This window comes from Mycetomoellerius zeteki, unplaced genomic scaffold (genome assembly GCF_001594055.1).
Source record: "Mycetomoellerius zeteki isolate Tzet28-1 unplaced genomic scaffold, Tzet1.0 scaffold25, whole genome shotgun sequence".
In the NCBI taxonomy this organism is placed as follows: domain Eukaryota; kingdom Metazoa; phylum Arthropoda; class Insecta; order Hymenoptera; family Formicidae; genus Mycetomoellerius; species Mycetomoellerius zeteki.
In genome coordinates this window covers 3231382-3247051 of record NW_017257227.1, presented here as the reverse complement: position 1 = coordinate 3247051, position 15670 = coordinate 3231382, and the positions used below count along the sequence as shown (strand labels likewise).

The following is a 15670-nucleotide window of genomic DNA, read 5'->3' as shown; positions in this document are numbered from 1 at the left end:
GAGAGTTGAGAATGTAGCCATAATGTAGTAAGGAGAGAGAACGATAAAGAGCATCGCATAATGGCATCAAACGCAAGTCTTGCGGTAAAAATACGCCACCATTTATCATCGAAAATGTGAACAGCGTTGATACTGATCTTATCGTGCGCGATTGGCAATATGAGTCGGTCCTTATTCCGTTATTGGTATTTTTCTTGCTCGTCATTCTGGTCGCACGCTCGCAGGTAGCCATCTATCAGCATCGTGCGCGCGCATGCACGTGCTAAGTATGCTTAAGTGTAATATGAACGTGGGACATCGATACTTAAGTCATCCCCGGGAGAAGGTGTCGACATGTCGAGAAGTACCGGTATCGACTTGAAAAAATTAAAACGAGCAGCACACAATGTAGCAATCAACGTGCAAGTGATGAATGTGCATCACGAAAATATTATATTGAGAGCTTTCGCCGATCTTCTTTTTTGTCATTAACGTAAAAGCCAGATGATTTTTTGCTGATCAATTTAATACACAAAATGTTTCGAGACACTTGGCACGATGCCGCCATCAATCGCTATTACTCATCCATCATGCGTATTGGAAAGGAAATTTAAAAAAAAAATTAACACCTTTGTTCTGTTTGTTTGTTATTTTAAAGGTGTTATCGCTCGGGGAAAAAATATATTTCAGCAACAATGTAACGATAGAAATTCACACGAATTATTAATGTGCGTTATAAAAATATACATATTGTGCATATCAGTCGCACTTGCGTGAAGAATGATTAACTGTGAAAATAAATAGGAAGAAAAATACATTACTCGTTGACGTGTGTTTTAGAACGTAGGTCTAAGTGAATAGCCAGTAAACAACTCGTAAATAATATAAATTCGCGCGGAGGCGCATACTTAGATCTTCACGCAAAATATATGGGGATCCGAAAAACACACTTCCCATGTCGTAAACCATTCGGTGCTATTCGCCTGTCACACTTCTCGCGAATCCGGTTGTGCCGTGTGAGTCATTCTCTACCCGGTGCGACCACAGCAGAGCGGCTGCGGCCGACTTCTTTTGACTTCATCGCGTACACACACACGGACATCGGGCCAGCTGTAGAAGCTACGAAGTATTCGATCTATTCGATATGTATTCAAAGCATTCGTCGGACATTTGGGACGTCCATTCATCTTCTCTCGGATCTCGAATCACCAACGGATTTGTCTATTTCGCTGTGCGATGCGGGATTCCATCACCCCAATAAAAAAAATACGTTCAACTTCATCCGCTTACTCGTGTTCGAAGATCACTATAGGATAAAAAAGAAATGAAGTACGGGCGATGTTTGGATTCCGACTACTTTGCTCCGGTGGTTGAGAACCAATACGGGGAATCCGCTTGAAAGTGTTGGTTTTAAGATGCCTGTGTCGTAAAAAAAATGAAGACGTAATTACTCTATTTCTTCTACGTAATTCGAATGTTTCTTCGCGCGAAATATTATATTTATAATTAATTTTAATTTATTTTTATTTACTAAATTTAATAACTTTCGAATAGACCCATGAAAACAAGAATGAAGATGCATATTTTTACACATAAAGGTTTTGTTGAAGTAACTAAAAATTTTTAGCTAGCTCGGAAAATAATGTTATTGGAACAATAAAATAATTATGTAGGTAATTAAACTTAAACTTGACGACGATGTCGCAGGTTTTAACATTCTACACACAGAAAAATACGCAAGTAATAATTACTTGTTTCAAGTATTTCAAAAGTTCATATATCCGCAAATCTATCACAAGTTCATCACAAGCATCAAATTTATTCAAAATATATTCTGAGTCCTAGTAAATTTAATACTTCAGTCAAGATTATTAAATTAAAACAAATTTGATTTACTTGTTATGCAGTCATTTCTCCGACAAAATTTATAATATTTTTCAAAAGAAAATAAGTTGTTGTTTTGAGTACATAATAATGAGTTTTTCTAAAATTTGTAATAAGTACCTATATTTTAAGATTATCAAGAAAATATTCTTAACAAAGAAAGTAAATTGAGTAATCTCATTTCTCTTAGCAATGGAATGATATTTTTCTGTATAACAACCTCTTTAAGGATTCTATTGTACATAATTATCTACTTATTTTGTTAGTCCAAATAAAATTATTTTCAAATCTATATCTAGCTAAATTTTTAGAATACTTCAGCAAAATCACCCTTCGTCCTCTCTTTTATTTGTTTTATTAAATGATCAATTACGATCGGTTATGATTATAACTTCGCCATTTAAAGTTGCTGAACTGAATATATCGACGGGCCATTATTGTCATTTCATTTTCATTATTTGTTCTTTTCCTTTTTTCATTTCTCCGTCCTTTCCACTTTTACACGGGCCAGCAAATCCGAGACTGAGAAATGAAATAAGTAACGCGTTGAGTTTGCAACGTAAAATATGATAAAAAAAAAATCTCTTTAATCTTATATAAAGGTAATTTGTTTCTTGCTAAATGAGACTTATTTAAGGATCTCCATCACTTTACAACATATGTGAGGAAAACTAATTGAATTTATGTGCGCGTATTTAACTTATCGCGAAAGTCGCCCATAATTTCGCAATTTATCCCCCCTCTTTCTTTTTTTTCTCTCTTCCGCCCTTCTATCGCTCTCCTCTTTCCCCCTCTCCTCTTAAAAGAATAAGTTTACGGACGTAGATTCTTCCGCTTCTCAGGTGCGGGCTTATCGCGAACAAGTTCTCGTGTTTTATCGTACGTGTATCCGGCTTTTAATCGACGCCGCTGCCGCCGACGATACCTCTTCTCTCTCCTCTCATGCCTTTCCCTCCTTTTTCCCTACGATCGTTATCGCGATATTTATACGGCGAATTAAGATATTCGCTTAAATCGCACGAGCGACTAAGTGGCCGACGACACTGTTTATCTCTTAAATAGGCGGGTGAAGTGATTTAAACGAGAATCCGATTGTGTGAAAAATTTCGTTCATCGTCATTTATGTTCAAATTTCTTTAATTTTTAACGTCGAATATCACTTCCCTTATTCTTGAGAGTCTTCGTCCGTTAATAACTATCTTTTTATTATACGTGCCCACCAAGCGCGGGTGGATTATGACGTCAGAAGCGCGGAGATTCGCACCGACGATCATCTTGGACTTGGCGAGTTTTCTCCAACGTGGGATCGTTCTCCTCTCGTCAACGAAACCACTTTCAAAACTTTATAAAGCGAACGTTCTTCGAAACATGGTACTACTTGTAAAACTGAATAATGACGGCAGTTCTTGAAAGACCCCCTCGAGATCCACAACTTCTAAACCACCAGTCTTTGACGTCGCGATGAAAACACTTGCTAAGCAACTTTAATTTAAAATAATGAAATATATTCTTATCAAAGCATCAAAAATTTAATGCAAGAGTGCTTATTGTATAATAATTTCTCAATTAAACTCCTGTTATGTGTAGCTCTTATCTCTAAAGTCTTTACGTGTTGGAATTAAATCTTTGAGAACTTGTTATTGTATTCTTATTATATACAGGGTGTTTCCAAATTAAATCGCAAAACTTCGGGAGCGTGTAGAGGAGTAAAAAACTAAGAAAAAAAGTCCTATAGACATATGCTCGTTTTTGCTCCGTTTCAGAGAAATCGAAAAAAAATGTTTACATTTCTTGCCATATCTAGCACCGACATATTTGATTACATTTTCCACTTTCTGTTATGAATTTGTCAGTCGCTCTTTGAAAGCCTTTAACAGTAGATGAATTTTGTCTTTTGCAATATGCCGCGTACGTATTCTAATAGTGAATATGCTGATATGGTTTTTGTATACGGTTTCTGCAACGGTAATGCTTTAAAGGCGGTGCGAGAATATGCACGACGATTTCCAAACAGAAGAGTGCCATATTTAATTTGGAAACACCCTGTATATCATACATATATATATGTGTATATATATATATGTACTTGTTATATATATGTATATATATATATATGTACTTGTTATATATAATCAATACATCTAATTAAATCTTAAATAAATGTAATATAATAATTCTGCAGATTGGAAATAAAGAAAAAGTAGACCGTAAAAGTCACTGACTTTACAAGATAATTGGCATCGGTAGTCAACTATCGTGTCTCAACTTCCACTTGATAGTAGAAATGACGATAAGAAAGAATACGTGAATATTATTTGTGATTCTCGCTACGTTCACACGAATAACTTCTACCTCGAGGAGAGGATCACTCTGGTTTCATAAAGTGTTATAAAATGCGGTAGAACGACGAAATATGATAGCGGTCGTGACTGCTACTATTTGAGACCCGATGTTGTAACTGCAATTTCTAAATTTCCGTTCCTACCACAGATACAGATTGATACAATATGTTCAAGTAATTGTTAACTTGCGGAGTTTATGGCGTCTCTCAAGAGGTCGTTTTATCGAATCAAAAAATATTTCTTCAACAAACGACCCATTCTCTCACGGACGTTAAGTTCCAAGAACTATCCGCGCAATTTTCCTTGTTGCTGACGTCGTAATCCGAAATGGATGTTGTAAGTATATGGTACTGTCAGAGTAAAGCGCGCGAGACCGTGTAGAAAAACGAAAGGTCGATGACGAAGGGTGGCGAAAGAAGAAGAGAGGAGGAGTAAATGAGAGAAACGAATCAAACTCCCGAGGTCTGGAGTCTACGTGATTCGAAATCAAGCCATTAAAGTACCTTCTCCTTAGAGCTGACTTTTTCTTAACGTTAATTTAAGAAATCGACGATCTTTCTTGTCGCTACAAGCGGAATAGAAGATAAATTTCTTGACAATTAAATTACGGATATAGAAATGTATATAGAATTATTTCAAATTACTTATTAATTTTAGATAGGATTCCCCATAAAATTTTAACTGAAATAAATTTATAGTTCGAGACATAATTACGAGGTTACTTAATAAAAATTAAAAGATAGTAAAGGGGAAGAGTATTTTGACGCTGACGAAGATCATTGCTGAGGAAGATTATCCTCGAACATGTCAAAGAGCACATTTTGCCTTTAACAACCTTTTAGAATCACTTTGTATGCAAATTGGTCTAATCAAACTTAAGCTCTCAATTGATCAAAGAGCCTCGCGTGGGGCTTAAAATTATACTCTACTTCAAAATTATTTAGTTCAAAATATATTTTACCAAATAGAAACAGATACTGAAGCAGAACTGTAGATGTTCAAGTTTCCCATTTAATTTCCCGTTTTCTGGTTTTTTAACGATAAGGAATAGTGATAAAATCTTAAATATAAAATAGGCCATAAAATCTCGAATGTGAAATAGATGATAAAATCTCGAATATGTTATTTACGTGTAAGTTGCGTAGCTTTAATAAGTAAGCACACTTGAGTATTTTTGACAAGCCAAAGAGAGAATCAACTTGATTTACTATAATTATACACAGAACTTTGAGATAGAATCGCGTTCATGCGTGATGAAAATATCGTGGGCAAGTATTTTCAATATTGCAACATCTTGCGCAACTACATATGTTGATAACATATCGCTGATAACTCAGATTGCTTTTCACGAAAACTCAAAATTGAATTTCTCTCTTATCTTTTCCGGAAAGTCGTAATTTTTCACAATAGAATCGCACGTATTCGATATAAATGCTACAAAAACAAAGATTGCGGCAATTAATATAGATGCGCTTTTGTTTAAATTTCAACAACGGGCATATCTCCCGTTAATTAACCTCAGATCTCTACTTGAGATATGTACAATAATAGGTATAGTAGTTGCACATTTTGCTTACGTGAAATATGATAATTGCATTGTTTAGGTACGTATACATAAAGGATGCGAGATGCATGAGAATTATGAGATGAGAATTAGCATGAAATAACATGAATTCCAAGAATGTATTATTAACATACATTGGAAATAATTTAATATTTATTAGTAATTTTGATATCATTTTCAATGTATAACGTATTTCTATGATTACCTATGACTAACAATTTTAGCCACAGTATTTAATTAAAATCATTCGATAGCGACATTAAACTATTATAATTAATTACAATCATATGTCGATTATATCATATATATAATTAGTTATAATTAATTACATCATAAGATTCATATTTTCCTGAATTTAATTGTGTGTTTTATCCAATTGTGTTTTTTATCCAACGTTGAATATTTCTAAAGAATTTCCGCTTTTATATTTTAATAAAATTATCATTTACATTTTATTATTTGATTATACAGAATTAATTGAAGACAACATTGAATATTTTCATTTTTATTTAAGTATTGTTTATTTAAATTTATTAAGAGAATATTCAGCTGCAAAGCGCGCAGTCAGAAAAACTGTAAAAGTTACATTGAAGTGCATGTGGCTCGACATTACCATATTAACTTGTGAATTAGTTTAGAACTCTTATCGTATTTTTATGTAACCTTAATTAGCGTATACACTTAAATATCCTCTCAAGCATCAGCCTATGCAAATTTACCCAATTAAAGTAATTACTGTATATGCGTATATATACGATTACTCTATATTGTACTTGAACGTAAAAAAAAATAAGAAAAAAATATGATATAGAAAGAAATAAAAGAGATGCATACGATATATATTTGCAATATTAGAATTACTATATTTTACGTGTCTTAAATTTCCTGCATTTCTAAGATCTATTTACATATTGAATTTATTAAAGTTGTGACAGTCTCTTCATCGCTTTTCGATTCCTCATAGCAACAGATCGAAATTTCTCCATCTAAACATTACGTTTCAACTTTTGTTCGACAGATAATTACGGCGTGTGACGACGACGCAATTATGAAGGCCCAAACATACTTCGTTTTCAACAAGAAGATATTGTGAAGATATCTTGAAGGCGTCAACCGCGATCAGCCTTACTTGTTGTACTGCAACATTTGCGGAAACTCGCGCAACCTCAAGACTTCTGATTCTTCCGGGAAAGGAAACACCCCTGTGAGTTTGAAACCGGGTTACCCGAAGCCCGTACGGGGGAGGAAGAATCTGAGAAGGTTCACGCGAGCCTGGACGAGCGCAGACGATCGATCGATTACCTCCTTGGAGGAAGAGGAGAAGGCGGAGGAGGAAAACAAGAGCGCGGAATAACCCAGAGTGTTTTTCTCGTAGGGGTTTCTCGCGTCGTTTTTAATCCGCAGGTACAGTAGGAGATTTGCGTGTCGAGCAGTAGTCATTTAAAATAGAACGAAATATAAATTCTATATCTGGATATTATGTCTTTTTGGGTTAATTGGGTAGCATTTTAGACAGTTTTAACGAGTTTTGGATTTTAATTTCAGATAAAAAAAGAAAATGAATCTTTTCTTTTTATCTGGATATATTTCATTATTAACCGCAAACATTGGAAAGCAGAAGAGAATAGTACTGGACATTCTTTCTGACACTGAATTGCTTAAACATTTAATTCTAACATAGCACTCTCATGGGTTAAAAGGGTCAATTACTACAGAACTCACAAACGTTTATTATAGCCTATTTGTTCATTCTTTTTCATACAAATGCTCTTATTATACATTCCTTTTTATAACTCAATAAATGGCTAATATTTTAGCTTGCTGTTTCTTTTTTTTTTACATTATGAGTTAAAGTACTAACGAGATGTAAAGCATTTACAGTTCATCGCATATAGCTTTGAGTAGCGTTTCTCTCCTTTAAACTGAATAGGGAATTACGATCCGTTTTACAGTCTACTAATTACCGCCTTTGAGAAGCCCAAGAAAAAGGTCAAACAATCGAACGCGAGCAAGGCTGTGTGAGCAGGAGAGGAAAAAGTGGACGAAGGAGAATAGGGACGAGCTCGCAGGGTCGACTATCAATCGTCGATCAATCAAAGAAAACGAAAGTGGTGGTCGGGGAGGCACGTGGGGATAAGGTCGAGAACGTTCAACGGGAGGCTTTCAAACGCGCCGTGTTCAATGAGACAAGGAGATGAAGACGAGGAAGTCGCTGCTGCCGATCGTTCTGTTGTGCGTGACGATGGTGGGCCTGGCGCTCTGCCAGGAGAAAAGGTGGTCGAAAGCGGGTATGAAGTACCGAGATAAAAGCGCCAAGGGCAAGTACGATCCTGATTATGCGGACAGGACGAGGGAGGACTCCGAAGAGGAGTTTTACTATGATCGAAGCTCAACGGCTACTGGCTATTACGAGTCTGGATCTCTCGACGCCTTGGCCGCTTACAGAAATAACAGAGCAATCGATACTTCCAGGTATGTCATCATAAGATCCAGAGATATATGAATTTGATGTCCTTTTTGATACTTTTGGTATTTCTAGAGATATATATATATATATGTATGTGTATATAAAGATACTAATTGTGTATAATTTAATGTATATAATTAGTGTATATAATTTGATTATTCTTATAAATTTGGTATGTCAAATGTATTGTTGAATACATTTATTTTTGATACTCTTTATGTTTTATATATCTCTAGAAAAACATCCTTTTAAATGTAACATACACAGGTTTATTACTAAAGAATGTTGATCAAAAATTTTAGAAAAGCGTTGAGCTTATTGGAAAATCGATTGAATAAACCGTTTTACTTATGAACGAATTACTTGATTTTTTGTGTAAACTGAACTTTTGCTCACGTTTACCCGGTATATCAGCAAATTCTTTCGTAATTGGAGAGGTACGTGATATTCGTCCGCAAATTTTCGGAACGCGGAAGGCGCCCACGTGTGCGAAAATTGCTGATTACCTTCTTAAAATGTTTTAAGCGGTGAACTTAGGTATAGAGCTGCTATCGTGTTGACGTTTATTCGAATATAAGTACTAAAGTGACTTTATTTTCACCAATTAATCTCCTCAAATTGATTATAACAAGTATCGCCGGCCGAGATTGCGACATCTCTACACAATAGTACTGTTAAAATTCCCTTTAATCTTCTTAGAGTTTTATTAGCAGCTTTTAATTGCCTTTTGCTAATTTTACTTTGCTAACGAATAATTCGTGATACTATGTACAAAGAATATAAATTTAAATGCAAGTGGTCCTTTCAATTCCGCGAAACGTATTTCTATTTTCCGAATGAAAAGACACTTGAATGCTAAGCGAAAAATTTCGTTTTACTATCGTTAAATGAAGATTGTGATTTGTATCGAATCAATTAATGATTAGAGTCATTGAAAAAGAAATTATCGGTTTTTTTACGATAATTCCTGGGAATATTTCTATGGAATATCTTGACGATTTGAGACTGTTTGAATTTTCGAAAGCGCGTGAGATGTTTGTGAAAAAAAGAAAAACCGAAAAGAGGATAGATAAATTTGTTTGCGTTAATAAACTCTTTTTTAATTCCTTATAAAAACAGTTGAACTGTCTCGCTTTGGAAGAATTCTGTCAACATTTGAACAATAAAACAAGTTAATGAAGAATTGAATTATTTCAGATCTATGGATATCGGGTCGAAAAACAGTCAACAGTCTAGTCAATCGTCGAATCTGCCCAAATCGCATACAAAATCGAGCGAAGAGGTAGGACGAGAGAAAGGACGAAGGCACAAGAATATGACAATCGGAGACGGTATCTGTCAGAGCATAGATATTAGAAACAGTGTTGACACTTTCGCGGTATTAAAAGACTGCCGTGTGATCGAGGGCTTTCTGCAAATCGTATTGATCGAAAATAACACCGAGGCGGATTTCGAGAACGTTAGCTTCCCGGAGCTGAGAGAAATCACTGGTTATTTTCTTTTATATCGCGTGGAAGGTCTGAGAAGTCTCAGCAAACTCTTCCCAAATCTCGAAGTCATCAGGGGCGACATACTCCTCACAGACTACGCTTTCATGATTTATGAAATGAAGAGCATGCAGGAGGTAAAAATCATGTAGACATTTCTGCTCGACTTTTTGTTTCTTCATCTTCTTATTCTTAACTTCATAACCTTGTCTTTGTGCTCTGTTTTCTCGAATAATAAAATTATTCCAAGTGGAATTTTAATTGGATCATCCGGAACGGTCCGCGCATAACTTTAACGTTATCTCAAAGACGCCAACTTTCATCTAAGTGACGAAAATGGATTTAAGATTGTCGCATTTATTGAGTCATTCAATATAATAAAGAAAAAAAAATTATAAAAAAATCTAGTAAAAAGATCAGAAGCTTTTTGATACGTAGTTATGAGGTCGTGGAATCTGGAGGTCTAATGTCAACATGTTAAAATAAATAGTATTATATGAGCACAACTTTCGTATCGTGCGGACGTTATAAAGGATTTTTATCCGCGTACACATGACAGTCGTCACGTACATTCCATATCTCAATCGTTCATTCCCACGCCGAATCAAGTCGAGTCTTGGTTTGAAAGTGTATAGCCCAGTATGTTGCCTAGGGCTCGGTCAAATGTTCAGGTCAAGTGATATTAATCAGTCAATCAAATTAACCAGCCATTCGACCTTTGACTCGTAATTCCACAGTTAATCCTGCGGAACTTTTTCGCAGATCGGCCTCATCAACCTGACAAAGATATCCCGGGGTGGCGTGCGCATAGAGAAGAATCCCGCTCTCTGTTTTACAAATACCGTGAATTGGAGCCTCATCGTTTCGGCCGGCGAAAACTTCATCAAAGATAACAGAAACGAACAGAGTTGCCCGCATCATGTGAAAGGTGATAGATACAAGTTTTAATTAGAAATATAAATATTTTTCCAAATATAAAGATTTTCAAAAATAAAAATTTAAAGTGTGTAACTAAATGTTATTTCTTAGAGAGAAATGATTAGAAAAATGATTACAACGCAAAAAATAATATTCCTTTAATAATATTTCGCAGGATGCTCTCAATGTCCTGGCAGTTACTGCTGGACTGCCCAACGTTGCCAAAAGTTAGAGAGACCAAGGTGTCATGAACAATGTCTCGGGGAATGTTACGGTCCAAGTGATACCGAATGTTACGTCTGTAAGCATTATCGACACGAAGGAAGATGCATTGAAAGCTGTCCCCTAAATTTGTGAGTAACTTTTGTGAAAATGCAAATGACGTAAAAACAGAAATTAAACTTTTACTGTATTTCTCTTACCTTGCATATAAATACAACATGAATAATGAAGGAGCTAATTTACAACTAAAATTACTTGATTTGAATTATGTAAATTATTTCAAGAAAATTACCAATTTTTATAGATTTTAATAAGTTGAAATATTACCTTTTTTCTTGGCAAACATTTACTTGATAGGATCGCTATTTTTACAGTTTCTTCATATTCAGTTTTAAACTTGGTACATATTAAAAAATTAAAATTATGTTAAAGTAAGTTTGATTTAAAATTGAAGTTTTCGAAACATCTAATACTGAAAATTAAGGAATTTTGACGCGCACTGAACAAAATTTTAAATTCAAATGAGAGGCCTTACATAAAATATCTCAAAGTTTTATATTACACATTGTGTTTTAGACACGGCGTATTAAAGTTTTCGAGACATAATGTCTGACGATAAACATGCGACATATAGTCCTACAGACCTAGTCTGTAGGAAGATCTCTTATTCTGCTGTAACAACGGTTTTCTGTTCACAGATACGCATATCTCTCGAGACGGTGCATCAGCAAGGACGAATGCCAAAACATGAATCATATCAGAAGATTTTCTAAATTGGAGGAAATACAGATATGGCGACCTTTCAATAATTCCTGTGTCACTCAATGTCCTGATGGTTTCGAGGATTATGTCGATGACAAAAATGTACGATAGCTTTATACGTTTCATTGCATGAAATATGCGTTATATATATATATCCATATCTTTATTATTAGCTCTTTTTCTTTATTTTTTATTTTGTATTACAGGTAACAAATTGTCGGGTTTGCAAAGGACAGTGCCGTAAAATCGCAAAAGGTGCTATTATACGCCATATTTCGGATGCACAAAGTTTTCGCGGTATAACGGTGGTGAAAGGGGCTCTGGAGTTTCAAATTAGAAATGGTAATCCAAATATAATGAATGAATTGGCGGATGCATTCGGTTTAATCGAGGAGATAACCGAATATCTGAAGATAACGCATTCTTTTCCAATCACATCGCTGAATTTCTTCAAGAAGCTGAAAGTGATCAAGGGTGAAAATTTAGACATTAACAACGCGAGTTTCGTGGTTCTGGATAATCCAAATCTCTCCTCCCTTTTCCCGCTATCCCAAAAGATAACGATAGAAACCGGCAGGCTGTTCTTTCATTACAATCCCAAGCTCTGTCTATCCAAGATAGAGCAGTTCGGTAAAATGGTGAATATCACTAACTTCACAGATCTTGAGGTCCAACCAGAGTCAAATGGTGACAAAGTTGCTTGCAATATCGTCAACATAAACATCACGGTGAAAAAGCGAGATGCGGATCACGTCATTTTGAGTTGGGACAGCTATAAGCCACCAGAAGGCCAACAGCTGCTAAACTATCTGTTAAGTTACATAGAGACCGAGAACGAAAATATAACGTACGAGGCGAACGCTTGCGGTAATAACACGTGGCAGATAGTGGATGTTGGTATACCGAGTTGGAATTCAACCGTTTCGAAGTATATTACGAATTTAAAACCGTACACAAAATATGCCGCGTATGTGAAAACATTCACAACAAGAAACAAAAATTCTTCAAGTTCCTTCGTAACTCCGGTGGGTCAATCGAACATTATCTTTTTCCGAACGAAGAGCGCGATACCTTCGGTGCCGACGAACGTGAGCTCGATCGCAACAAGTGATAGCGAAATTCTACTCAAATGGGGTCCACCGGTGTATTCGAACGGTCCTATAGGCTACTATATGATCTCCAGCACGATTCGATTGGATGATGAGGAACTGATCGCCTCGAGGGATTACTGTATTGATGCTTTAGTCAACGAAGCAAAGGAGATTAAGGACGCGAAGATTTCTAAGCAGTTTGAAATATTCTGCCACAAGAATATGACTATCAGTCATTTATCGCCCGGTTGGAAGGATTACTGCGTTTTTAATGACTATAATTCGCCGGAGAGTAAATTTTATGATGTGACAAACAATTTATCCACTTTAACGCAGGAAGGACAAAAAACTGCGACAGACGTTTCGGTTAACGCTGGTAGCAGCATCACGAGTAGCCAATTGCATGATGAGATGTACATATACAACGTAAGTGCGCAAAATACTTCATATATTTTGAAGAACTTGCACCATTATTCTTTATACACCATCACAATTGCTGCGTGTGGTGTCAAAGACAGCGACGCACCAATGTGCTCAACAATTCAATATGCGAATGTCCGGACGTTGAAACGACCAAACGCGGACGATGTTCACAACGTGAAGGTTCATGTGACTAACAATACGATAATCGAAGTCACTTGGGAATCAGTCAAGGATCCAAACGCATTCACTGTCTCGTACACCATCGAGTACACAAATATGGACGTAAAGGATGCGAAGAAGAGTACCGAGTGCATACCGTACATTGGGCACAGGGAAAAATATATCAATCATTTTATCAGAAACCTCAGTCCAGGTAGATACAGCCTGAGAATGCGTTCCACGTCACTAGCGGGTGACGGCATCTTTACCAATACAATTTATTTCTCAGTCGGTTTATCGGATAACAATCGAATAATGATGGCAACGCTGTTGATTCTAGCTGTGTTAATCATCACTGTGAGTTCGATAATATTCCTTATTAGGAGCCACCAGAAGAAGAAAACACAGGAGCGATTGATAGCCAGCGTGAATCCAGATTATATCGAGACTAAGTATGTTGTTGATAGCTGGGAAGTACCTAGGGAGAACGTCGAGATTCTGGAGGAGCTCGGTTTGGGCAATTTCGGCATGGTGTACCGAGGATACCTGGATGGCACCGGACAAGTAGCAATTAAAACGATCTCTGAAACCGCCAGCCAACGAGAAAAGAACGAGTTCCTGAACGAGGCCTCGGTCATGAAGAACTTTTCGACATGGCATATCATCAAGTTGCTAGGCGTAGTCTCCATGGGCAATCCGCCATTCGTCATAATGGAGCTCATGGAGAATGGCGATCTAAAGACGTACCTGCGGAGGATACGTGACACTCAGATGGTGCCGAACGCATCCAGGATAATGAGAATGGCCGCGGAAATCGCCGACGGTATGGCCTACCTGGAGTCAAAGAAATTCGTGCACCGTGATCTAGCCGCCCGCAATTGCATGGTGTCCAAAGACCTGGTCTGCAAGATCGGCGACTTTGGCATGGCGAGAGATATTTACGAGACCGATTACTATAAGATCGGCAAGAAAGGTCTGCTGCCGATACGCTGGATGGCGCCGGAGAATCTTTCCGATGGTGTATTCACATCCGATTCGGATGTGTGGTCATTTGGTGTCGTGCTCTACGAGATACTCACTCTCGCCGAGATACCCTATCAAGGTTTCTCGAACGAGGAGGTGTTGCATCACGTGTTACGCAAAGGCATGCTGAACATACCGCGGAACTGTCCCGAAACCATACAAAAGATCATGGAGAAGTGCTTCAAGTGGCGGCCCAGTGAACGCCCGACCTTCATGGAGATCGTTTCCGAGCTGGAACCGTTCCTGGGCCAGGACTTCTGCGAGAAATCGTTTTACCACTCCGACGAGGGCATCGAAATACGTAGTCTCGGCATCAAGAAGGTCTACCACAATGCCGCACCGATTCGATTTCATTGGGGCCACGAGACCGCGAGGTGGGTGAAGGACTTCGAGGACAACGTGACGTTGCTCGATCAGATGAAGGCGGGCACCAGCCGAGGACGGATCTTCAAGAACGGCTTCCAGCACTTCGGTAATGTAACGAACTTCGAGGATGTTCCACTCGATCGATGAGATTAGTCGGTATACCGTTGAGCGGGAAAAATCAGCGGAATGAGATGTAACTGCTTGAAACCGTCTTTGATCATAAAATCCGCGGAAGGACATGTAGATATTAACGTACAAACAATACTCAGGGCAATACGCGAGTGGTCTGACAAGGCTGTCGGACAAAAATATGTAAAGATGTTACCAAGTTGCTCGCACGCTCGTTCGCTCACTTGCTCGCTCGCTCGCTTGTTCGTTCGTTCGTTCGTTCGTTCGCTGGCGTGGCGATAAGTGTTTCGTGTCTTTCTCTTGTTGTGGATTAAACGTAATCAGATCTTAACGGTGAATAGCAATGCAGAGAGAAGACCTCGCTGTGCGCATCGTTGCGACGGTGTATGGAAAAGATGGTGTTCGTAATAGAAGTTAAGCTATTGAACAATTAGGTAAATAAACGTAGACGCGTAGTGTTTCATAATCGAAAGCCGTGGCTTCATAGATCCGTGTTTTTTTTTTTTTTTCCTAACCACGCCCGAAGTTCTTTCTGCAATGTATCAACTGTTCATTCCTTTCGGGATTACTTTTCTTTATCCTTCGTACGGGCATATAAGTTAGTCCTGAAGCAACTATTCTCGAATCTTGCTCGAGCTTCAACAATATCACAAGATTGACAAAAATTTAGTTTTTTTTCACTTTTGATGTTAGATCATCCTGATAAAAAAAAAATTAGAATTTTTCCCTCTTTTTGATTGATAATAAAAAATATCGTTAAACGTCACTTTTAATCAAATTTTTGCATTTACTTTTGTTATTTAATTGACGTAAAAAAACATTCAAACGAAAATACATATATTTGAAATCGTATG

At 37.1% G+C, this 15670-nt stretch overlaps 2 protein-coding genes across 2 annotated transcripts in view; both read left to right on the top strand.

Annotated features, from left to right (window-relative positions):
- LOC108723686 (uncharacterized) overlaps positions 1-7123 on the top strand; it is a 10456-nt gene extending 3333 nt beyond the window's left edge. The window contains exon 3 of the mRNA XM_018449597.1: positions 6876-7123. Coding sequence (XP_018305099.1) covers positions 6876-7123 — 248 coding nt within the window. The remainder of the gene's footprint in view (positions 1-6875) is intronic.
- Positions 6962-15010, top strand: LOC108723817 (insulin receptor). Its single transcript, XM_018449817.1, has 7 exons — positions 6962-7173; positions 7722-8241; positions 9434-9860; positions 10486-10651; positions 10817-10994; positions 11562-11727; positions 11832-15010. The coding sequence occupies exons 2-7, from the start codon at positions 7964-7966 to the stop codon at positions 14832-14834; spliced, it is 4218 nt and encodes a 1405-aa protein (XP_018305319.1). The 5' UTR covers positions 6962-7173; positions 7722-7963; the 3' UTR covers positions 14835-15010.
- The last annotated feature ends 660 nt before the right edge of the window (positions 15011-15670 follow it).